At 42.8% G+C, this 25,450-nt stretch overlaps 1 protein-coding gene across 1 annotated transcript in view; it reads right to left on the bottom strand.

Moving 5' to 3' along the window:
- The window catches only part of itsn1 (intersectin 1 (SH3 domain protein)), a 171,800-nt gene that overhangs the window by 123,811 nt on the left and 22,539 nt on the right, over nucleotides 1–25,450 (bottom strand). The window contains 3 exon segments of the mRNA XM_055645202.1: nucleotides 4,336–4,399; nucleotides 7,769–7,861; nucleotides 10,165–10,224. Of these exon segments, the coding sequence (XP_055501177.1) occupies nucleotides 4,336–4,399; nucleotides 7,769–7,861; nucleotides 10,165–10,192 (185 nt within the window). The 5' untranslated portion in view covers nucleotides 10,193–10,224.

Here is a 25,450-nt window from a genome sequence, read left to right as displayed (position 1 = left end):
TGGTGATGTCCATTAATCGCAGTGTTCAAGCAGTCATTGCATGCAAAGGATATGCAACAAAATACTAAACATGATTACTTTCACTTACATGACGTTGCTGTGTCACAAACATTATAGTGCCCTGAAATTGGGGGGGGGGGGGGGGAAGAGACTATGTATACAGACTGCTGTAATTTCTACATGGTGAAACCAAAATGTATAAAAATGTCCTTTATTAAAATCTGTCAATGTGCACTTTAACCAGGTGTGATTTTTTTCTATTACAAATCTCAAATTGTGGAGCACAGAGGCAAATAAATAAATGATGGGTTTTGTCCCCAACATTATGGAGGGCACTGTGAATCACAGGAATGGAGTTACTCATTTTGTTCAGCTGCTGCAAAAAAATAAACAGACTGCAGCATTAAAAAACATGTTTGACCTAATGCCTTGGGATGCCTGTGGTAGGTAGCCCAGATCAGGCAAATAGATCACAAACCTTTGCTGCCCAGTAAACCATAGTTTTATGCCAGGGCCGACATCTTGATCTTTAATTACTCTTTTCCTTAACTGATTAACACCTGCACTGGTCAATGGGTGTAGTGGCCAACTTTATTATTGATGCTTGCCGTCAAGTGGTGCCTTCTAAAATTTGTTCAGACTCAACGAGGCATACTCAACAATGCAACGAAACTGACCCTTCGGTCCAACTTGTCAATACCAACCAAGATACCCCATCTGCACTAATTCCACCTGCCCGGTTTTGATCCATATCCCTCTAAATTATTACTATGCAAGCACCTGCCCAAATGTCTTTAAAATATTGTTATTATGGGGGAGAATGGGAGAGGGAGCATCAACTGCCTCCTCTGGCAGCTCATTCCATATTACAGGTGCACAACCTTATCCGAAAGCCTTGGGACCAGACACTTGTCGGATTTCGGCATTTTTCGGATTTCCGAATGGAAGATTTTTAGCGTAGATTAGGTAGGTAGCTCGGGCGGCTTGAAAAGTCTGGAGCGGCTGCCTCCTCCCCAGAGACCGGGGAATCATTGTAAATCATTGCTTAAATGTTAGTCAGTTAGTTTGGAGGGATTTTATGTGGTGGGTGGGGGTGAAGGGGGAAACTTTAATTCTTAGTCCCCTACCTGGTCGGAGAGGCGGGGAGCGGTCAATGCCTTGCCGGGTCGCCGTGCAGTAAGCTCCGCAGCGCTGTGGCCGCCAACTCCCAGCTGGGGCTGCGGGCGTCCGGCAACGGGCGGCGCCAGTTGTAGCTCCGACCCCGGCTACTCTACCACTGGCTGCGCGGCGCTCCAAATCCATCGCGGCCCGCGGCCGGACGCCCGCAGCCCCAGCACCGCGATGTTGTGTGTCGGCGGCCATAGCGCTCCGGAGCTTACTGCACGGCGACCCGGTAAGGCATTGCCCGCTCCCCGCTGGTATCCCAGCGCTGTGATGCCGCTGACTCCCAACATCGCGGAGCTGGGGCTACGGGCGTCCGGCCGCGGGCCGCGCTGGATTTGGAGCGCCTCGCAGCCAGGGGTAGAGTTGCCGGGGTCGGAGCTCCAACCGGCGCCGCCCGCGGCCGGATGCCCGCAGCCCCCAGCTCCACAATGTTGGGAGTCGGCGGCCATAGCGCTCCGGAGCTTACTGCACAGCGACCCGGTAAGGCATTGCCCGCTCCCCGCCTCTCCGACCAGGTAGGGGACTAAGAATTAAAGTTTCCCCCTTCACCCCCACCCACCACATAAAATCCCTCCAAACTAACTGACTAACATTTAAGCAATGATTTACAATGATTCCCCGGTCTCTGGGGAGGAGGCAGCCGCTCCAGACTTTTCAAGCCGCCCGCGCTACCTACCTAATCTACGCTAAAAATCTTCCATTCGGAAATCCGAAAAATTCCGAAATCCGACAAGTGTCTGGTCCCAAGGCTTTCGGATAAAAGGTTGTGCACCTGTACCACTATGTGAAAAAGATTCCCCGCAGGGTCCTATTAAATATTTTCCCTTTCCCTTTAAAACCTTTGGTTCTCGATTCCCGTTACAAGGTGAGATAGAATAAACTATAATAAACAAATAACCACACAAATTCTTCTTCCATGGTACCCTTGTCACGTTTAATTGGTCCAATTAATATGCAAATAAAATTCACCCCATGATCATTGTAGTTTATTTTTAAATATCTTTAATATTTCACCTTTCATGCTTTGCCTGATCAGCACCATTGTGACCTATAGATGCATCCACCTGCATCTTTTCTCTTGCTCTCCCATATTTCCACATCATCAATCACTGCATTATATCACCACTCGCCAATGCCACTGCAACCTTCCTTGATTAAAAATGTATTTTGTGTGTACCGTTGCTTTTTATTTGTATGACTGACTTGGCAAATTAAATTCCTCGTATGTTGCAAAACATGCTTGGCTGATAAAGTATTAATGTGATCATTGTGATTGTTACAGCAATACCCTTCCTTCTCTGCCCAATCTTTTAGAACATTGTGTTCCCAGTCCAGGCCATCCTACAAATATATATTTCAGTTATAGCTATTAAATTAAACTCATTTATTTCCATTTGTAACACCAACACATCAATCTTGTTACACATTTGGCACACTTTTAGATATAGATTCTTGACTTCTACTTCACTTACTCCTGTTCCAAGTTCTGATGCATTCTTTTACTTGCATTTCTGCCACATCTCATCACACTTCACTTTCATTCACCCCTTCACTACCATGTGCCAAATCTCTCTCCTTATTAATGTAATAAGGAGAGAGATTACACTCCTTTACTTCCCTCTTCCCCCCCCACCCCAACCACACAGTAGCTCAACTGCCATCTATAACCCTTTTATACAGCAGCCTCTGCAGGAGGTGACAGGTAGCAGTATTTTGATAAGAAAGCTCAATAAGAAACAAGGAAGATTAGCAGCTGCTGAATTATGCAGTTTTGGGGGGAAATGCACAAGCTGCCAAAAAATGTGGGCGTTAAATTAGTGGAGGAAGAGGATAGCGAGATCAGTAATAATGTAGGGCAGATTTAAATCAAGTAGGTGGTGGTGTTGGGTCTTTTGAAGAAAAATCAAAGCGGATAGGTCCTGAGGGCCTGATGGGATCCATCCCAGGTTATGAATCAAGAGAAGAGATTGATGGGGCCTTGACAAAGATCTTTATCTCTCCCTCACCACAGACAAAGCCCCAGAGAATTGACGAAAAGCCATTGTTGTTGCTTTCAGAAAGGCAACAGGGATAAAATGGGAAACTGTGGGACGATGAACGCTATGTCAGTGCTGGGGAAGCTATAGGAGAGGAAATTGTAGCATTTGGAAGAGAATTTGAGGTAGTGCAGCGTTGGTTCACCAGTTTAATTCCCAGGTTGGTGGGACCGATGTATGATGAAATAATGGGTCGACTGGGCTTGTATTCGCTGGAATGTAGGAGGATGAGACGGGATCTTATAGTAGAAACATATAAGATGCAGGAAAAATAATTCCCGATGTTGGAGAGTCCAGAACCAGGGGTCACAGTTTAAGAATAAGAAGTAGGCCATTTAGGACTGAGAGGAGGAAAATCTTTTTCACCCAGAGAGTTGTGAATCTGTGGAATTCTGCCACAGATGGCAGTGGAGGCCAATTCACTGGATGTTTTCACTAGTTTGACTTAGCTCTAAGGGCTAAAGGAATCAAGGGACATGGGGGAAAAAGCAGAACCAGGGCTACTGATTTTAGATGATCAGCCATGATCATATTGAATGGCAGTGCTGGCTCGAAGGGCCGAATAACCCTACTCATGCACTTATTTTTCTATGTTTCTATTGAGCTAATTAGAATGGTTCACAGCAGGTCATGTCATACAAACTTGATTTTCTTTTAAGTAAGCAATAAATTTGATGAGGGTAGGGTAGTGTATTGTGTCTGGGGCGTGGTGGGGGAGAATGTTCAAAGGAGTTGTGCAAAGCTATATTGTTTTAAAACAGAGTGGTCGGTACCTACACACGCTGTCGTTGGGGATGGAGGTAAACAAGATAATGGTTTAGAAGAATTTCTAGACGCGTGAACATATACGGAATGGAGGTACATAGAGCACATGCAGTTAGTCTAATTTGCCATATGGTCAGCAAATACATTACAAGAGCAAGGGCCTGCTCCTCCTGTACGGTCCTATCCTATTTACTACATGTAAAGGCAGAATATTACATCAGCCTGTCAATTGAAAAGCAAATTGCAGACTTACATGGCCAACTGCACCTTCTCAATCTTGCACACTCTTTTCCTCAGTGGCAAATCAAAGCCATTGCTTTGATTAAGTATATGTATGTTAGCTAACAAATATTGTATACCTTGAACTTACCAGATCTGTGCAAGAACAGGTGGAGGCAATCCAGACTGGAGAAAGAAATTTCTGGCTTGATCACCTGAATGAAAGAGTAATACGACTAAAATATACCTGCAATTAATATTACATACTGTATTTTCACATACACAGGAAAACAACAAATTATAAAAAAAATAATTAATATTTCAGCAGTTAAAATTGAATAAATATAGTGCTGGAAAGAATCTTTTATGTATGGCTTTATTGGAAGCATTTTCACAAAAGTGCTTGCATCATTAACAAGCTTACAAAAACAGCAATGCAAGAAACTCTGCCTGTTCAGAGCATAATTCAGTAAGGTGGGTGAAGACGAGGATGGATTATGATTAACTTGATGAATCAAAAAGGTCCATACCTTGGTGCCTAGTGCTCTCGGACCTACCATGAAGCTAATAGACCTACCATGCCATTACAATTTCAGGACTCGGGGAGCAAGAGACTGAGCAACTGCCCATTACAATTACCAAGCCAAGTTGGTAATTGACAAAGGAAAACATGGAATATTGATTTTCTAATCTTGTATTATTTTGGCAGTACAACAATTGAAGCAAGAAAGATTTGGGTGAGATTGTAAACAAAACAGTTCAGAATAATCATAGTAATTAAAGTCAAATGCCTTAAAGGGCGTAATCTTAAGGAAATATAGGCAATAAGAAACAAGGACGTGGAGTTTTAGATCTGAAAAGAGGGGAGAAGATCAAAAATGATACACTTTTTTAATTAAAATAACAGCGGGTCAAGACTGATGTGAGAGCAGTATACAACATATCTTCATGAAATTACTATTAAAGATTCCAGGCTCCATAATTAAATAGAAACATGAATGGTAAATATGCTGAAATGTCATGAAAATCAAACCAATCCACAAAATGAGAAAATAACATGAATTCATATCAAGAAATAGAAAATTTGTGGCAAGAACTGTTTGTGTATCAAATTCCATTCTCCGTTTGTCGAGAAAACCAGTGTTATATTCACATGCAACATTTTACACACAATCAATTGTGACCCATGGAACAAGTCAAAATGCCAGGAAGATATACCTTTACACATTTCCAAAGCAAATATGGCAAATTAAAGATAGGGATGTTGGTCCTATAATTCCAAACCAAGGACCAATATATGGCCTGCAAAGTTATAACTTGTAATTGTAATTTTGTATGAGAATGTTTCTAATACAAGCTTTGGGATTAAACCAATTACATTGAAACCTAATCTGAAATTGAAGAGCCTTGCAGCACTTCAGCTTTAAGTGCAGTGCTTACAGCAAATAAAAGCAAACTTGAGGTGAAATCTGCATCAACTTGCATGTGACATTTTAGCGGTCATCAACACAGAACAGTTTTCAGCAAGCTGGAAAGAAAGCAAGAGTCTGATGAAAGGAGCCCATTGACTAACTTCCGTGAAATTACATTGCTTGTTATTTTAGTGAAAAGTCAGTCTTTCATTCTAGTTGTTTTGCCGATTTTGTAAAGGAGCCAAGCCTTGTGTGGGGATGAAATTAATTCAAACAAGAATAACACAGCAGAAGCGGAGAATCTATTAATTTTGCTCAACAGAAAAAGGTAAAGTTACTGTTTACCTTCAAAATTCCTTTTGCTAAGTACATCTATTAATTTTGAACATAGCTTAAAATTCCATCCTTTACACTTTGTATTTCTCATGTTAACGTAACCGGTAAGCACTAGGGCTCATTTCTAGTTATCAGGCAACTGAACCATCCTACCAACTACTAGAGAGCAGTCCTGGGCTGCTATCTGCCTCATTGAAGACCATTGGATTGATCATATATAATCTTTCTGTTAGCACGCAACAAAAAGCTTTTCACTATACCTTAGTACACGTGACAATAAACTAAACTAGTCCAACAGCAGATTCCAAGTCCACACCCTCTGCTGGATATTGAGTGCAGATGTTAGTATCTCGAGCAAACCTAAAAAGCTCTGCAGTCTCCTTCAGAAAGACAAGCCGCATGAGGATACTGCCACCTGCAGCATCTGCTCACGGTCACCCATCCTGATATGGGGACATATTCTGTCATAGTCACACAGTGTGGAAACAGGCCCTTTGGCCCAACTTGCCCATACCGGCTAACATGTCCCATCTGCACTAGTTCCACTTGCCTGCATTTGGCCCATATCCCTCTAAATCAGTCTAATTGCTTCTTAAATGTTGTGATAGTCCCTGCCTCAACTACCTCCTCTGGCAGCCTGTTCCATACAACCACCACCCTTCGCGTGAAAAAGCTGCCTCTCAAATTCCTGTAAAATCTCTCCACCTTAAGCCTATGCCCTCTGGTCCTCGATTCCCCCACTCGGGGCAAGAGACTCTGCTCGTCCACCCAATCGATCTATTCCTCTCTTGATGTCATTGTCACAGGATTAAAATTCCCTACCCTACATTCACTGCGTCACAATGCCAGGAGGCAGCTCACCACTGCCTTCAAGGGCAATTAACGAAGGGCTTTAAATGCCAGTTTTTTCAGTGATATTAACATCCCAGAAAGAAAATAAATACAAGTACCCAGTTCTCTTGTGAAAACAAGCAACACAATAAACTGAGCTAAAACTACACCCGCTCCTCCTTCACATTATCCGTCCACCATTTACCCAAGAATTTAAATTTGTCTCCCTGTCGAGTCAAATTGGAAATATTCACCTCCCCCACCAGTTATTCATCTTTGGCATCAAATTCACTGGGAAAGTTACTTGTGACTTTAGACGACCGTTTCAAATTGCACAGTTAAATTCAGAGATATAAAAGTTAGGAAAGACACAAAACAGAACGCAGCAAAGCTACCAAATATAATGTTAGCAACAACCATGTCACGTGAATAAAATATATACCGCGGCAAAATTATCTTCACATTACAGCTACAAGCTACAATTCAGTGTATCAGGCAGCATCTCTGTAGAAAAGGGATGGGTGAAGTTTCTGGTCACAAACCTTCTTCAGATCAAAGGTCTGAAGAATGGTTCCGACCGGAAATGCCAACGGTACCTTTTCTCAACAGATCCTGCCCGACCTGTTGAGTTACGTTAGCACTTTGTATCTATCTTCAGTATCAACCAGTATCTGCAGTTCCTTCCGCCACATACTATGACTCATTCTATTCTTCTACATCTTGATAGCGAAACCTTGAAACCATCACATAACACAATATATTTTCCCTCAAATTTAAACCATATTTTCAACCAGCTTTCAATAACACCTCAAACACCTTCAATCACTCACCCACCAAGCATTTTCCCCAATGCCAACTTTCCATTGGCAACATTTCTCCAGCCATTTCCCATGTTAAGAACATTGCACAAGTAGCAATAGCAGAGAGCTTAAACTGTTGAGGGATAAATAGTCAGAAGGGAAAAAATATTTAATAATTCATTTGATAACGCCATTTTGTTCTCACCAGTAATCACTCCACCAGCTGGTTTAATGCTAAGAAACTGCTGGTCATGCTTAGCTCTTTCTTCCACTGTTATGGCACAGACATCCAGCCCCCCTGTTTCAAAAGAACACAATTATTTCAGACAATTTTCCCTGTTGAACTATCACAAGAGCTATTGCACGGAAACAATTTTTATTTTAATCAGCTCATGGAATGAAGAGGTCAGTTTCAGATTATATGTTTCATCATGTTGCTAATATTTCACTGAAGTGGCAAGCTGGTTAGTCAATAAAATGTACCATTATTGTTAGATGCTCTGTTTCAGCAAAACACCATACTACAACACCTGTGCGTTGGAATATGGGGTCAACAGACATGTTAGAAATCTCTACACTGCTCTGACTCTTTAGAGAAAGCACCCTGTCCAGGTTAGTTGTTTCAGATTTCAATTAGGAGAGAGAACAGAGAATGAAAACTATGGGATATGATTAAAACCAGACTCAATCACCTGGCAGCCATTTCAGAAAAGCAGGAGCACACTCAGAGGCTGACTGCTTACCTGTAAAACATGCGATTAAAAAACAAAGATATACTACACTTAAAAGTAATTGCCTTTATTATTTTAATCCTTAAACTATAATGTTTTATTCTTAATGTTTTCATGTTTTATTCTTAATGGTTTACTGCATGTCGTGTTGTTATCTGCGAGCGGAGCACCAAGGCAAATTCCTTGTATCTGTACATATTTGGCCAATATGTGGTGAAGATGTCGCTATTTAGAGCATACTGCACACCACTCTACACTGCGCACCTGTGGTCGAACTATGGAAAGACAAGTTTGCGGAGACTAAAGGTGGCATATAACGATGCCATGAGAACACTGCTAAGGAAACCTAGATGGTGTAGTGCCAGTAATATGTTTGTGGCTGCAGGAGTCAGTACTTTAGAAGCTATCCTAAGAATTCACATGTTTAAATTCATTTGCAGGATAAATGTCTCTAAAATGTAATTATTGTGGCCTTGTCAAACATAAGGGTTAGCACTACACGCTACAAATCCCAGTTGTGGAGACATTAAATATAATTTATGATGCTTTTATAAGTGATATACTAAGATTTTATATGTACAGGTGCACAACCTTTTATCCGAGAGCCTTGGGACCAGACACTTGTCGGATTTCGGACATTTTCGGATTTCCGAATGGAAGATTTTTAGCGTAGATTAGGTAGGTAGCGCGGGCGGCTTGAAAAGTCTGGAGCGACTGCCTCCTCCCTGGAGACCGGGGAATCGTGGTAAATCATTGCATAAATGTTAGTCAGTTAGTTTGGAGGGATTATACGTGGTGGTGGTGGGGTGGGTGGGTGAAGGGGGAAACTTTAATTCTTAGTCCCCTACCTGGTCGGCGACTCCCAACATCGCGGAGCTGGGGACTCTGTCCAGCCGCGGGCGGCGCCAGTTGGATCTCCGACCCTGGCAACGCTACTCCCTGGCTGCGCGTCGCTCCAAATCCAGCGCCGCCCGCGGCCCCAGCTCTGCGAATGTTGGGAGAAGGCGGCCTCCGCGCCCTGGAGCTTACCGCACGGCGACCCGGTAAGGCATTGCCCACTCCCCGCTGGTATCCCAGCGCTGCGACGCCGCCGACTCCCAACATTTGCGGAGCTGGGGTGGGGGGCGTCCGGCCGCGGGCGGTGGTGGATTTGGAGCGCCTCGCAGCCAGGGGTAGAGTTGCCGGGGTCGGAGCTACAACCGGCGCCGCCCGCAGCCCCAGCTGGGAGTTGAGCGGCCACAGCGCTGCAGAGCTTACTGCACGGCGACCCGGTAAGGCATTGACCGCTCCCCGTCTCTCCGACCAGGTAGGGGACTAAGAATTAAAGTTTACCCCTTCAACCCCCCCTTCACATAGAAGCCCTCCAAACTAACTGACTAACATTTAAGCAATGATTTACAGATGTTTAAGTGTCTCCCCGGTCTCCGGGGAGGAGGCAGCCGCTACAGTAGTACAGACCTGGGTTGACCGTGGGTCATTTCGGGTCAAGTTTGGCGCCAAACGCGAGCTTTGGTGTGCTGATGACATCCTGGAAAAAATGGCCGGTTTTTGGAGGTTTTCGGTTTCCGGAACACCGGATAAAAGGTTGTGCACCTGTACTTTACATTTTTTTAATATGCAATGCATTTTTTTAATGTAATGTTGCCCCTTGTCTGGACCTCGAGTCCGTAATAAAGTTTATTATTATTATTATTACTACCCTTACCTAAGAGACAGGTAAAAAAATAACCTTCCTGGCCACATCTACGTCCAGACCATTGCAAGGTCTGAAGCTGTACAAATCAAATAATCCTCAGTAGAATTGGGTAAAATAACTTGCAAAAACTCAAGAAAGGAAAAGTTAATAGATGGTATTGCACATTGTACTCACCCGCAAAAGCTGTTGGAAACTGAGCCATGCTTCCTTTTGTTTTATGTCATTGGCAGATTCCTGGAATAAATTAGTAAAAGTTAGCTGAGTAAAGTTTAAATGCAAAAATCTTAACACTATCTTAAACAACAGTTATCATTCTACTGCTCAGAGGAATTACCACACACGTAAAATTCTTGAGCGAGTTGCATTCTGGAAAATATTGCTGCAATCCACTGCAGGTTATTAAATAGATTGCTCGAGAAATTGGCAAAAAGAATTGGACATGTGGTCTCCTTTAATTAAAATGCAACACTACCTAAATTTCAGCCACAAAAATAGTACATGCTGCATCGGGTTTGTGTCTGTTTTTAACATCCATACAGTTTAGAGATACAGCATAGAAACAGGTCATTCATTCCGCCCACGCTGATCAGCGATTCCCATATACTGGCACTATCCTACACACCAACGACAATCTATAATCTTTCCCAAAGCAGATTAATTTATAAATCTGTGTAACAATGGAAAGTGGAAGGAAATCGGAGCACCCACGTGGTCACAGGGAGAACATGCAAACTGTGTACAGGCAGCAACCATACTCCAGATCAAACCCAGGTCTTTGCCGCTGAAAGGCAGCAACTGTGCCGCTGCGCCACTCTTCCGCTGGCTGCAACTAATGTCAATATTGGGCTGCAGGCAAAGTACTGCTCTGGTTACGTGTTTGAGAGATCCCATCACAGGCCACAATCTGGGCTGCATTCAAAAAACAAAATCAATAGGGAAAATAAAAAGATAAAACAACTCTTCCAAAGGACATAGGAGAATTAGGCCATCAGTCTGCTCCAGAGATGTCTTTGTGTCAATCACAACAAGGTAAACCAGCAATACAGAATATGGGCCGATTTTTAACCCAGAAAGTGCAATGCAAATACTCACTTTGATTTAGCAAAAGGTAGAAGTACACACCAAGACAGATCAACCATCCCCAAAGTACAGAGAAGCCATTCAGCCCATTGAATCCATGCTGACCTTTGACACACACATTCTCACACCAGCAAGAGTAATTTTAAGTGGTCAATTAACCCAATAACCGACTCATCTGGCTAGTGACAGGTTTCCAATCGACTTTTAAAGTTCAACCAATCCAATCCACAAACAACAGGTTGATTGTTTTAACCCATCATCACTTCCATGTCCGTGGATTTGGAGGCCGAAACTAAGTTTTTTTATTGTCACTAATTAAAATGGTCCAATAAAATTAAATACTCTAAATTAATTCACACATTGTGTCATCTTGGACTGCTACCAAATGAACTGCAATGCATGCATTGTCCAAATATTAACATTTACTTCATTCTTAACAATATTCTACATGTCGTCTCAAGATCTAGAAAACATGGCTACACTGTTTTACTATCAACAGGGTAGAAATCATGGAATTCCAGGGAAAGTCATTTAACAAAATGTTGTAAATCAGAAAGGCTGCTACAGTGTATTCCTATGGGCAAAGTGCAGCATGCTTTTTTTTTCTCATTTTGTCCATTTGCCAAAAATCACACTCATTCCGACTCACTATTGGCAACTGATGAAAATAAACACTTTGAAATTAAGAGTTTGAGTCAAGTTGGTACAAAGTGCAAGTTCCAAAGTATACCGAGGCAGGGCATTTGTCATTAATAGGACCCCAAAGCATAGATCAATTGAATGTTTTCCCGAGTTTTCCCCACCGATCCCAGAATAGCATAGCGATAAATCCAAATTCCAGAATCCATCTCCATACACCATTCATTCCTTTAATTGTCCAGTCAAGGTCTGACCCACTTTGTCCATTTTGTCCCAAGGAAGCTGAACTATTTTTGAAACAGTATAACTGGCATTTTCTACTTCGGTTACGTGGCATATTAGTTATTAGTTCTGGGAAGCATGGCATTGATTATTTGACAGTTTCTCCACGCGGGTCTCACAGCCAAGTCATACTATACAGTTATTTCACTTTTAACCCAGGACTCTTTATTTTATTGCAAAATTAGTTTGCTCTGTTTGCTGTTGAGGCCTTGGACGGGGTTAGGGATATCATGGAATCAACCCCTCAATTCTCACTATAACCAGATGGCCAGTTTCAGATTAATTAGGCATCTGAAATCTTCAGCTTCGTGTAGCAAGCCAGCTTGCCAATTTATAGCTGTTGCCTGGTGAAGCTGAGAGAAATGTTAGTGTATAGTACAATCTTCAGCTCAAGTCGGATTAGTTCACCCCATGATCAATTAATCTTGGAAATTCAGTTGTTATTAACCACCATTTTTTTAAAACATTTTCACAAATATCAGAGATTGCTAACCATCCCTGTATGTTTGTGTACCCAAATAGCTATCAAAACAGTTAATTATTCTATTGCGATTGTTATTTAACTCTTTGTTCATCACTTGCCCAAACTGAGTCAAGGGCATGTGCCTAGAATAGTCAGAAGCATAATTATGCAAATTCACAAAAAGCACAGGGGCGGCACAGTGGCGCAGCGGTAGAATTGCTGCCTCACAGCGCCAGAGACCCAGATACAATTCTCACTACCTGTGCTGTCTGTGTGAAGTTTGCATGTTCTCACTGTGACCGTGTGGGGTTTCTCCAGATGTTCCAGTTTCCTCCCACATCCCAAAGGCGTGCAGGCTTGTATGTTAATTGGCTTCTGTAAATTGCCCCCTATTGTGTAGAATAGAACTAGCGTACGGGTGATTGCTGGCTGGCATGGATTTGGAGGGCCGAGAGGCCCGTTTCCAAATCGAGTCTCCATCACCAGTCCAGGAACACTTGTATTTTTACACGCACAGTGCAAAAGTAAATTTATAACACTAGATAAAGAAACATGTGCAACTGAGGAAATCGACAATTAAAGTTTGTGAAAGGAAGAAAGTGTGAGATACTGGTACAAAGAAACCAAGAGTTGTTTTGCAATGACAGTGGCTATATTACTAGATTAGCACCCAGAAGTCACAATTTATTAACTTAGTCAGCACTCTGCAGTAACTGGAAAATGTTAATTCCAGTAATTAAATAAAATCTGGATTATTCAGCTAGTGTTAGCAATGGGAAAAATAAAACCTGTTCATTCTTGACCTCCAAGAAAGGAAATTTATCATCTTTAGAGTCTGGTCTGTCTGTGTCCTTGACGCATAAAAGCCCTTTGAAATCACTCCGCCTGGGTGGGCCAATAAGGATAGGAAAATGTTGGCGTACGTAGTATAACCAACCTCCTGCGTACGAACATTAGATTTTCTAACGATGATAGAGAACAGAATAATGATGGGATTAAAGATGGTAGAGAAAAACAGGTTAGGAAAGCACAATGAAGAGATTAAGAATGTATTAACATTTCTATTGAAAATGGACATTTGTAAGTATAGTTAGGATTAGTGTCAAGTTAATTTTGGAGTACAGAAAATAATAGTTTCCACACATGCGATACATAAGTCAGGAGATTCTGATTACATCAAAAACCAAACACTCTTCCAGAAATTGAATTTCCAGGAAATGCAGTTATTTTCAGGATAACATCAATTACTGATAAGGTAGTTGTGGCAAGATTGATAACACTTAGAGCACAAGTTGACAAGACAGGATAGACTGCACACAAAGAGGCATTGAAGGAAACAGACACTGAAATTAGTCTTCCTGGAAGGAATCCTTGAGGAACCCTTGGAAAAGTGTTCAGTAAAGCGCTGCAAAAGTAGAACAAAAATCACTATGCTTTACAGGGGACGGTGAGAGAGAGGGGAGACACCTTGTTTAAATAATGTTTAGTGTTCTTTTAGGTTTGGGGGAATTTTGAAAAAGTGAATCAGGCAGCAGTGAAGCTGAATAAAATATCAATTCTAGACAAAATGCCGGAATAACTCAGTAGCACCCCTGGAGAAAAAGGAATAGGTGATTCAGACTGAAAGAACTAAAATATTGATTGCCCCAAAACAAATGTAGAAAATAGTGTGCAGCAGTTGGATATTGTACTGCAATTTGTACTTTCCACTTTGTCAAATAGACAGATGGGCCATTTTTGGAAAGTAAACTAAAATGTTACACACGTGACCAGAAGCATCACATAAAGCCGGGGACGGCGACCTACGGGCCCCGGGCCGAATGCGGCCCGTAACCCAAAATCATCCGGCCCGCAGGCGGATTTTATTTTCCCGTAATCATCCAGCCCGCCGAGCACACGGCCGAACTGGCTGTACCGCATCCTGCACAAGGCCGCCGGCACGGCCACGCACTTTCTGCGAACACGATTAAGGAAGAACTGCAGAGGCTGGAAAAATCGAAGGTAGACACAAATGCTGGAGAAACTCAGCGGGTGAGACATTCAAGGATTGCATGAAGCTGCCTCGCCTGCTGAGTTTCTCCAGCATTTTTGTCCACCTTCGGTGAACACGCGATTTGATGCCTGCCATCTGGGGCGGTATGGGGGCGGGATCCTTATTTACACGTGACAGATGCGGCCCGCCATCCACTCAGGCATGCGTTCCGGCCCCTATGCAGGACAAGGTTGACGACCCCTGACAAAATAATACATCAAAGAAATTCCTGTAAGAGATTAATCTTATTCATTGCTATTTTTCCTACCTACAGAACTATAATGCATGTCTGCCAAAGATATGTTTGTAAGATAAAACTGAGTTATGAAAAAAAGTGTTTCCGTGTGAGGTCACACACATGACTAAGAATAGGCCAGATAAGAATTTCCAATAGGTTTGGGGAAGGGAAAACATTTTATCATGTATAAGTTGTTAAGAGGCAAATAATTTAGCAAGTCTAGCAGAGAATTAGCAAACATAAAAGTAAAGCAAGACCGTGCACCTTGGTAGTGCAGCGGTAGTCACTGCCTTACAGCGCCAGGGACCTGGGTTTGATCCTGACCACGGGTGTTTGTTAAAGAAACATAGAAAATAGGTGCAGGAGGCCATTCGGCCCTTCGTGCCTGCACCGCCATTCATTGTGATCATGGCTGATCGTCCCCAATCAATAACCCGTGCCTGCCTTCTCCCCATATCCCTCGACTCCACTAGCCCCTAGAGCTCTATCTAACTCTCTCTTAAATCCATCCAGTGACTTGGCCTCCACTGCCCTCTGTGGCAGGGAATTCCATAAATTCACAACTCTCTGGGTGAAAAGGTTTATCACCTCAGTCTTAAATGACCTCCCCTTTATTCTAAGACGGTGGCCCCTGGTTCTGGACTCGCCCAGCATTGGGAACATTTTTCCTGCATCTAACTTGTCCAGTCCTTTTATAATTTTACATGGTTCTATAAGATTTCCCCCTCATCCTTCTAAACTCCAGTGAATACAAGCCTAGTCTTTTCAATCTTTCCTCATATGACAGTCCCACCATTCCCAAGCATCAATCTTGTGAACCTACGCTGCACTGCCTCAATCATAAGGATATCCTTCCTCAAATTAGGAGACCAAAACCGTGCACAATACTCCAGATGTGGTGTCACCAGAGCTCAATACAACTGCAAAAGAACCTATTTACTCCTATACTGAAATCTTCTTGTTATGAAGGCCAACATTCCATTAGCTTTCTTCACTGCCTGCTGTACCTGCACGCCAACTTTCAGTGACCGGTGTACAAGGACGTCCAGGTTTCGCTGCACCTCTCCTTTACCTAACCTAACCCCATTGAGATAATAATCTGCCCCCTTGTTTTTGCCGCCAAAGTGGATAACCTCACATTTATCTATATTATACTGTATCTGCCACGCATCTGCCCACTCACTCAACCTCTCCAGGTCACCCTGCAACCTCCTAACATCCTCTTCACAGTTCACACTGCCACCCAGCTTTGTGTCACCCGCAAACTTGCTTGTGTTGCTCCTAATTCCCTCTTCCAAATCATTAATATATATGGTAAACAGTTGCAGCCCCAACACCGAGCTTTGCGGCACTCCACTCGCCACTGCCTGCCATTCTGAAAAGGACCCGTTCCCTCCTACTCTTTGCTTCTGGTCTGCCAACCAACGTTCTATCCATGTCAACACCCTACCCCCAATACCATGTGCTCTAATTTTAGTCTCCCGTGCGGGACCTTATCAAAGGCTTTCTGAAAGTCTAGATACACTACATCGACTGGCACCCCTTCATCCATTTAATTAGTCACATCCTCAAAAAATTGCAGAAGATTAGTCAAGCATGATTTCCCTTTCATAAATCCATGTTGACTTGGACTAATCCTTTTACTGCTATCCAAATGTCCCATTATTACTTCTTTAATAATTAACTCCTTTCCCACCACTGAAGTCAGGCTAACTGGTCTGTAATTCCCCGTTTTCTCTCTCGCTCCTTTCTTGAAAAGTGGGATAACATTAGCTATCCTCCAATCCACAGGCTGATCCTGAATCTATTGAACGTTGGAAAATGATCACCAATGCGTCCACTATTTCTAGAGCCACCTCCCTGAGGATCCTGGGATGCAGACCATCAGGCCCAGGGGATTAATCATAGAAACATAGAAAATAGGCGCAGGAGTAGGCCATTCGGCCCTTCGAGCCTGCACCACCATTCAATATATTCATCCTTCAGTCCCATTAGCCTACCCAATACTATTTCATCGCCTAATGAAAATTTATTTCAGTTCCTCTACCCGCTTAGATCCTCTGTCCTCCAGTACACCTGGGAGATTGTTTGTGTCGTCCTTAGTGAAGACAGATCCGAAGTACCTATTCAACTAAATCTGCCATTTCCTTGTTGCCCATAATAATTTCGCCCGTGTCTGCCTTCATGGGACCCACATTTGACTTTGCTACTCTTTTTCCCCTCAACATATCTAAAGAAACTTTTACTGTCCTTTATATTCCTGGCCAGCTTCCCTTCATACTTCATCTTTTCAGCCTGTATTGCCCGTTTTGTTTCCTTCTGTTGTCCTATGAAAGTTTCCCAATCCTCTGGTTTCCGGCTACTCTTTGCTGTGTTATACATCTTTTCTTTTAGTTTTATTCTATCACTAACTTCTCTTGTCATCCACAGTTACATCCTACTCCCCTTAGAATCTTTCTTCCATTTTGGAATGAAATGATCCTGCGTCTTCCGGATTATGTCCAGAAATTTCTGACATTGCATGTTCCACTGTCATTCCTGCTAGGATCCCTTTCCAGTCTACCTTGGCCAGCTCCCCTCTCATGCCTTCATAGTCCCCTTTGTTCAACTGCATCACTGACACTTCTGATTTAACCTTCTCCTTCTCAAATTGCAGATTAAAACTAATCATATTATGATCACTACCTCCAAGCGGTTCCTTTACCTCGAATTCTCTTATCATATCTGGTTCAATGGACAACACTAAATCCAGAATTGCCTTTTCTCTGATCGGCTCCATTACAAGCTGCTCTTAAGAATCCATCTCAGAGGCATTCCACATTCTCTTTCTTGGGGTCCTGAACCAACCTGATTTTCCCAGGCTACCTGCATATTGAAATCCCCCATCACCATAGTGGCATTACCTTTGTTACATGCCAGTTTTAACTCCTACTGCAACTTACACCCTACATCCATGCTACTATTTGGGGGTCTGTAGATAACACCAATTAGTGTCTTCTTGTCTTTACAATTCCTCAACTGAATCCACAGTGACTCTACCTCGTCAGTCCCTATGTCTTCCCTCGCAAGGGACGGAATTCCATCCCTCACCAGCAGAACTACCCCACCCCCCCTCCTCTGCCCACCTGTCTGTACAGCGTTTGTATATTCTCCCCGTAACCTGCGTGGGTCTTCCCCAGGAGCTCCGGTTTCCTCCCACACGCCAAAGATGTACAGGTTTGTAGGTTCATTGGCTTGGTAACATTTTTAATTGTCTCTAGTGTAGGACAGTGTTACTGCTAATCGGTGTGGTTACGGGACTCCGAAGTGTCTGCTTCCATGCTGTATCTCTAAACTAAACTGAAAGATGTGCTGAAAGACAAACACAATTGCCCACAGGATGAAGAACAATGTTCAGGGAGGAAAACAACTTGTAGAAATTAAAACCAAACTTTTAGGAATAGAGTAAATTGTCAAAAGGTGACCTTCAAACTTGCAGCACATTCCACTGAACCTGCAGAGGCGATTATTAGTTAATCTTGAATGTCTAGTACCCATTACACATTTAAGCAAAATATCACATCAAAAGGTACAACGGGTTACTGGACCAATAATTCAAGGCTAAGACGGAGAAGTCTGGAAAACAAACTTCAGCAAAAAAAAGAGACAGCAGGATCTCTCAGCAACCTAAATAACGTTTTCCCATGACTTTAAGGTCAATAAAGAACGCAAACGGAACAAGGATAGATACCCTGGTCCATACCTTTCGCTCCACGAGCCTTCACATCCAACACATTCTCAGACATTTCCACCACCTTCAACCTGATCCCACTACCAGTTACATCTCCCCATTTCCACAGAGACTACTTCCTCTGCAACTCTTGGTTCGCTCATCCCTTCATTCCCAAACCACCCCTCCCAAAGTACTTTCCACTTTAACTGCAGGAGATGTAACACCTTTCTATTTCTTTAGCCTTGTACCCATCCAGGTACTACAGCAGTTCTTCCAGGTGAGACCAAGGTTCAGGGGCACTTCCTCCAACCTGAACTACTGCATTCGGTGCTCCCGATGTGGCATTCGTGGGACGGCGAGTGGAGCGGCGTCAGGGTTGAGTGTGGGCCGGCCCCGAGCGCCAGGCCCAGCCTCTGCCTGCGGGCCCAGCCCAGAGCAGGCGCTGGCCGGCTTCAGCCGACTGCAGCAGGAGCAGCGCGGCCTGGCCAGCAAAGGGGCAGAACTGGAGCAGGAGGTTGCAGAGCACGGACTTGTCATTGACACCCTGGCAGAAGTGGATCCCAGCCGCAAGTGTGGCCGCATGGTGGGGGGGGGGGGGGGGGGGGGGGGGGGGGGGTGGGGTGGGGGGGGGTGGAGCGGACGGTGAGGAAGGTTCTCCCAGTGCTGGAGAACAACCGCCCGCAGCTGGTGAAGCCGATTGAGATGCTGAACACCCCGATCCAGAGCCAAGGGCCAGGAGCTGACTGAATACCGGGAGAAATATAACATCAGGCTGATGAACGAGGAAGACAGGTCGGCCAGCGGTAGTATGGGGGGCACCACCACCTGCAGTTCCTTGTTTCTACTATATGAATAGTATTTGTCTCATTATGTATACACATGATTTCTTGCAGATTTGAAGTGGCGCTTGGACAAAGTACACTCTGCTGAAATAACATGAATGACTTGGATCTCATTTGTCCATTACCACAACATTTCATGCTTCATAATGTAGAAATGCTACTTCAGTCTTACATTCTTTCCATGTTGATTTGTCAAGGAAATTCCAGTTTAACTGCTTTCATATGTGACAGCAAAACCACAAGTTCAACCAATGGCCTTTACAAACACACGAACATCATGTCAATTGTTCCGGCAATCTACAGCAATTTGGTTGAACACTACTTCCATTCCGTGATGTTATATTCCTTTCAAATATCACGCTGCAGAGATTTAAGTTGCAAACACATCAACAAAGTATTTTACTAACTATTCAACGCAATAAAGAAATGAGCCAGTACCCAATGCAATAGTCGGCTGTGAAAAATTCATCTTCTCCCACCCCCAATGTTTATAAGAATTCATGCCTCAAATTTCTTCAGTTTACAAAAGCTTCAAGTGTTAGATGCAGAATAGAAAACAAACAGATACAAAATCCAAAATTTGCTTTCAAAGCACATCGCATCAACCCCCCTCAAGGTAACGATAAAAAACATGCGAATCAACTAGAAAAACGCTGCATTTACGTGGCAAGTTATTAAATATGTGTTAATTCAGATTCAGATTCAGATTCAATTTTAATTGTCATTGTCAGTGTACAGTACAGAGACAACGAAATGCATTTAGCATCTCCCTTGAAGAGCGACATAGCAAACGATTTGAATAAAAAATAAATATAAGTGTCCGGGGGGGGTGATTGGCAGTCACCGAGGTACGTTGTTTAGTAGAGTGACAGCCGCCGGAAAGAAGCTGTTCCTCGACCTGCTGGTTCGGCAACGGAGAGACCTGTAGCGCCTCCCGGATGGTAGGAGGGTAGTTCAAGACCAAAGGAAATGGGACTTAAAAATAAAAGGAAAATACATAGACATTCACATCATCTGCATCAGCACAATGTCAAATTGCAACACAAGGCAACATTTTTTTGTTTTGACTCAGATTTCTGTTAAACTAGATTACTGTAAACCTAGAGGAAAAGGAAGACCTATAATTTGGCAGCAAGTTATGATGCAACAATTTTTTTTTTTTTTTTTTAATGCACTTTGAGAAATTTATCCAAGATATGGGTAATAATATTACAATTGGAGCAACGCCAGCAAACTGTTTCCTGTGAATAAGAACTCCAGAAAAAAATACAATGACACTAAAAATACACACCAGAGTATTTTTTTTTTAAGATAAAAAAAGGGACAGCAGAGACAAGGGCTAACCTAACCATAATAATAAACAACAGTCTTGCCAAGCAAGGCGGCCAGCTTCCATCTCATGATGTAATTCCATACACTCCATTACTGGCCAAAAGGCCCCATGTCAGAAGCGTCCATGTCACGGGGCTGGAAACTGAAAGTATCCTGAGCTAATTCCGCAACCACCATCATCTATTGTAACAAGTGGTGGCTGCCACTGATTGTCGCCGGAAGCTTGTGTCCTTTTCAGGACGGAAAATGACAGCGATGTCAACATTTGTAACAAGATGGACTCGAAAGAAGGAAGACTGGCCAAAACATGTTAGCACTCATTCTGTCTCAAAGATTCTTCCTATCTCATCCACAGCAATCTATCAATTATATCTGAGCTACCACCCATCTATATATTCACCTAATGGCAAGAGTGCTCACATTACCTTTATTTTACCAACTCATCACAGCACAATCCTCCTTCATAGAAACATAGAAAATAGGTGCAGGAGGAGGCCATTCGGCCCTTCGAGCCAACACCGCCATTCATTGCGATCATGGCTGATCATCCCCTATCAACAACCCATGCCTGCCTTCTCCCCATATCCCTTGACTGCACTAGCCCCTGGAGCTCTAACTAACTCTCTTCAACTGCACAATATTAAAAAATGTTTAAGTAAGTTTTCATGGTAGGAATAGAGAAGGCCCAGAGTTTACAAACCAAGCCAATATTGTTAGGAAATGTTAAGTGCATGCCATGACGTTTTCCATCTGGAAGTTGTGATGAAGGCAGAGGGAGAACGGACACTTCTAATTTACTAGCTAATATTGGCACTGACAAAATCATTGAATTAGTTCAGAAAGATCTAATGCCTTGGAGTGGTGAAAGAAGTTTGAGAGTGAAAAATAAATCAGGGCTGAACAGTCAGCATATAAATTTATAGCTCACCTTGAAAGACCTCCTTTTTTTAAATTGTGGATATTTGCATAGACAATAAATAGAACTTCCAGTTAAACAAACTACATCAAGTTTATATATTCAGACAGACATGTTTTGGATGGAATCAGCAGTGAAACTGAAAGAGTTGTGCAGAGAATTTTGCCGATGTAGGCGCCATCCACAGTACATTTTGAAGTTCTTACAGCACTAAATTTCTGCAATCAGACATTTTTCCACAATCATTTCTTAAACAAGGTAAATAAATGAAAGCAATTTTCAAGGCCACCGTATTTCTGTTTATCGCTTCTAAAAATAATCAGTTTTATAATCTTGTTAAGGGCCTGTCCCACTGTACGAGCTAATTCAAGAGTTCTCCCAAGTTTCCCCTGATTCGAACTTGGAGAATTACGGTAATAGCCGCTCGTAGGTACTCAGGGCTCTCGTGGACATTTTTCAACATGTTGAAAAATCTTCACGAATCTTCACGAGCTTACCGCGTTTCCCGAATGCCCGTTAGCATTACGAGCCGCTCAGAGACGTCCCGAGCTCCGACGTACCCGCTACGTACATTCTAGGTGCTTACAACGAGTTTAATTTTTTTTTAATTAACTTGGGAGAGCTCTTGAATTAGCTCGTGCAGTGGGACAGCCCCTTTACAAACACCTCCCTAAAATCCAGGGAAAAAATGTAAATTTCCACTATGATTAATTAAGTTTTATTGATTAAATTTAGTTGATTTAGTTTTAAACCCAATTAGGGTCACCTGTCGCTGCCTGTCAATGTCTTAAATAGGAAAAGGTGGTATAGATTCAGCCCACATATTAACAAAGTATTTACATTGAAACACAAGAGCATTACTTCAACACAAACATTGAAATGGGTTGGCAGTTTTCTTCATTCAGCACTACCAATGAGTATTCTTAATTGGAATAACCAAATTTTCATACCACATGTAGCTTAATAGAGAAGCAGCATATATATGATTAGAAAGGAACTGCAGATGCTGGTTTAAACCAAAGACAGACGCAAAAAGCTAGAGTAACTCAGCAGGTCAGGCAGCATCTCTGGAGAAAAGGAATAGGTGACATTTCGGGTCGGGACCCTTCTTCTCCATCATCTATATATTCCTGATCTGCAATTCAGACAGAAGTTGAAGCCTACTAAGTTTAAGGAAAAAAAAGATGCAAGCAATTATGATAATTTAATCTTAAAATATCAACTTTAATTCGTGTCACATAGGATGCAAAGTGTAGGAGTAAACGGGTCCTTTTCACAATGGCAGGCAGTGACTAGTGGGGTACCGCAAGGCTCAGTGCTGGGACCCCAGCTATTTACAATATATATTAATGATCTGGATGAGGGAATTGAACGCAATATCTCCAAGTTTGCGGATGACACTAAGCTGGGGGGCAGTGTTAGCTGTGAGGAGGATGCTAGGAGACTGCAAGGTGACTTGGATAGGCTGGGTGAGTGGGCAAATGTTTGGCAGATGCAGTATAATGTGGATAAATGTGAGGTTATCCATTTTGGTGGCAAAAACAGGAAAGTAGACTATTATCTAGATGGTGGCCCACTAGGAAAAGGGGAGATGCAGCGAGACCTGGGTGTCATGGTACACCAGTCATTGAAAGTAGGCATGCAGGTGCAGCAGGCAGTGAAGAAAGCGAATGGTATGTTAGCTTTCATAGCAAAAGGATTTGAGTATAGGAGCAGGGAGGTTCTACTGCAGTTGTACAGGGTCTTGGTGAGACCACACCTGGAGTATTGCGTACAGTTTTGGTCTCCAAATCTGAGGAAGGACATTATTGCCATAGAGGGAGTGCAGAGAAGGTTCACCAGACTGATTCCTGGGATGTCAGGACTGTCTTATGAAGAAAGACTGGATAGACTTGGTTTATACTCTCTAGAATTTAGGAGATTGAGAGGGGATCTTATAGAAACTTACAAAATTCTTAAGGGGTTGTTGGACAGGCTAGATGCAGGAAGATTGCTCCCGATGTTGGGGAAGTCCAGGACAAGGGGGTCACAGCTTAAGGATAAGGGGGAAATCCTTTAAAACCGAGATGAGAAGAACTTTTTTCACACAGAGAGTGGTGAATCTCTGGAACTCTCTGCTACAGAGGGTAGTCGAGGCCAGTTCATTGGCTATATTTAAGAGGGAGTTAGATGTGACCCTTGTGGCTAAGGGGATCAGATGGTATGGAGAGAAGGCAGGTACGGGATACTAAGTTGGATGATCAGCCATGATCATATTGAATGGCGGTGCAGGCACGAAGGGCCGAATAGCCTACTCCTGCACCTAATTTCTATGTTTCTATGTTTGTAGTAATCAGAGGGTTAAAAAACCTAGAATGTAGAAACAGAGAAATGCGACAGATACAAGGTGTCTGAGAACTGACACGAGGCCTCAGCACGGTGGAGCTCAGCCCGTGAGACTACAACTGCACCTCCTTTGTCAGGTTGGATGCTAACGTTGGGATTGTTGCAAAGTGAGCAGAGGGCTTGGCGTTCAGAGGGGGTGAGATTAGAGTAGGTAAGGGGAGTAGAAAAGTCAAGACGGTTGATGTTATGCTGGCGGTTAGAGATAAAAAGGCCCAGGTAGAGAGCTGTCCAGGGAGTCCAAGTGAAGGAGGACTGTCAGAGACTGTGTGTTGAGGACCTACCAAAAACAGATCCCAAAACAGAACAATGGAGCGTGTTTTGAACATTTGGCAGCTGAATCAGGCAACCAGAGAGTAGTGCTGAACTACTATCTACCTGCTTGGTGACCCTCAGACTCTCCTTGGACTATGCTGGCTTTACCTTGCACAAACAGTTATTCCCTTATCATGTATCTATACACTGTAAATTGCTCTACTGTAATCATGTATTGTCTTTCTGCTGACTGAATAGCACACAAACGCTTTTCACTGTACCTCTGTACACGTGACAATAAACTAAACTGTAGATATTTGGAGGTTGCCAAATACAAGGTTAATTAGTTTTCTCAGAAAATCAGGTATGGCAAGAACAGCAGAACATCAAGTATGGCAAGGACTTGTGACTTAATTGACGGAGTGAATTCAATTAATTCCTTCAATTAAGTCATTATTAATCTCCTGTGTTAATTGCTCACACAATTCTAAATGGGGGATTATTTAGAGAAGCCATTGATTGCAATAAAAATTCTGAAATAGACAGTTACAGGATTAAAACTCGGCTGGTATGAGAAAAGGGAACATACCCCGATGTAACATCTTCTCAGCTTCTCTAAGTGACTGTTTTTTAAACTGGGAAGTTAGTTTCCATCACCAGGGCCCAAGTCTGAAAAGCCTAATAAAGTGAAAGCAACAAACTGGCCATCTGGTTGTAGGGAACTGAAAAACATGGATTCACTCTAAGATTTCTTCAATAGCATCCAAGCCTAGTCACCTGAAATATATAAAATATACCCAACAGCAAAAGCAATGACTCCAACCAAACCTGGAGTGTTTTGTTTTGCACGTCCTTCAAGAAAAAGAACTGCTTCTCAATGCATGATACATCAATGAACAAACAGGAATGATAAAGAAACAAGGAACTACTTATTCTGGTATACAAAAACAAAGTGCTGGAGTAACTAAGCAGATTAGGTAGCATCGCTGGAGTACATGGAAAGGTGCCATTTCATATTTGAACACTACTTCAGAATAAAGAGATCCGGCAAAACGCTTTCTATTAAATATCAACCTTTTTATTGGCCAAAACAATTCAAAATCATTAGCAGCGTTGAGAAAATCTCACTAGCAGCATTCTCATAGCTCAAATGTAGAGATCAGCATGATCAACATTTTTCATGATAATGGATCACAAGTTTTACTTGAAATCTCAAAGAGCTGCCATGTTTAGTCCATCAAAGATCAGATCTTTCATTCATCAAACCAGCGATGGTTACTAGGTAGT

This window comes from Leucoraja erinacea, chromosome 13 (assembly GCF_028641065.1).
Source record: "Leucoraja erinacea ecotype New England chromosome 13, Leri_hhj_1, whole genome shotgun sequence".
NCBI classification, from domain to species: domain Eukaryota; kingdom Metazoa; phylum Chordata; class Chondrichthyes; order Rajiformes; family Rajidae; genus Leucoraja; species Leucoraja erinaceus.
This window is presented reverse-complemented; position numbering and strand designations above follow the sequence as displayed.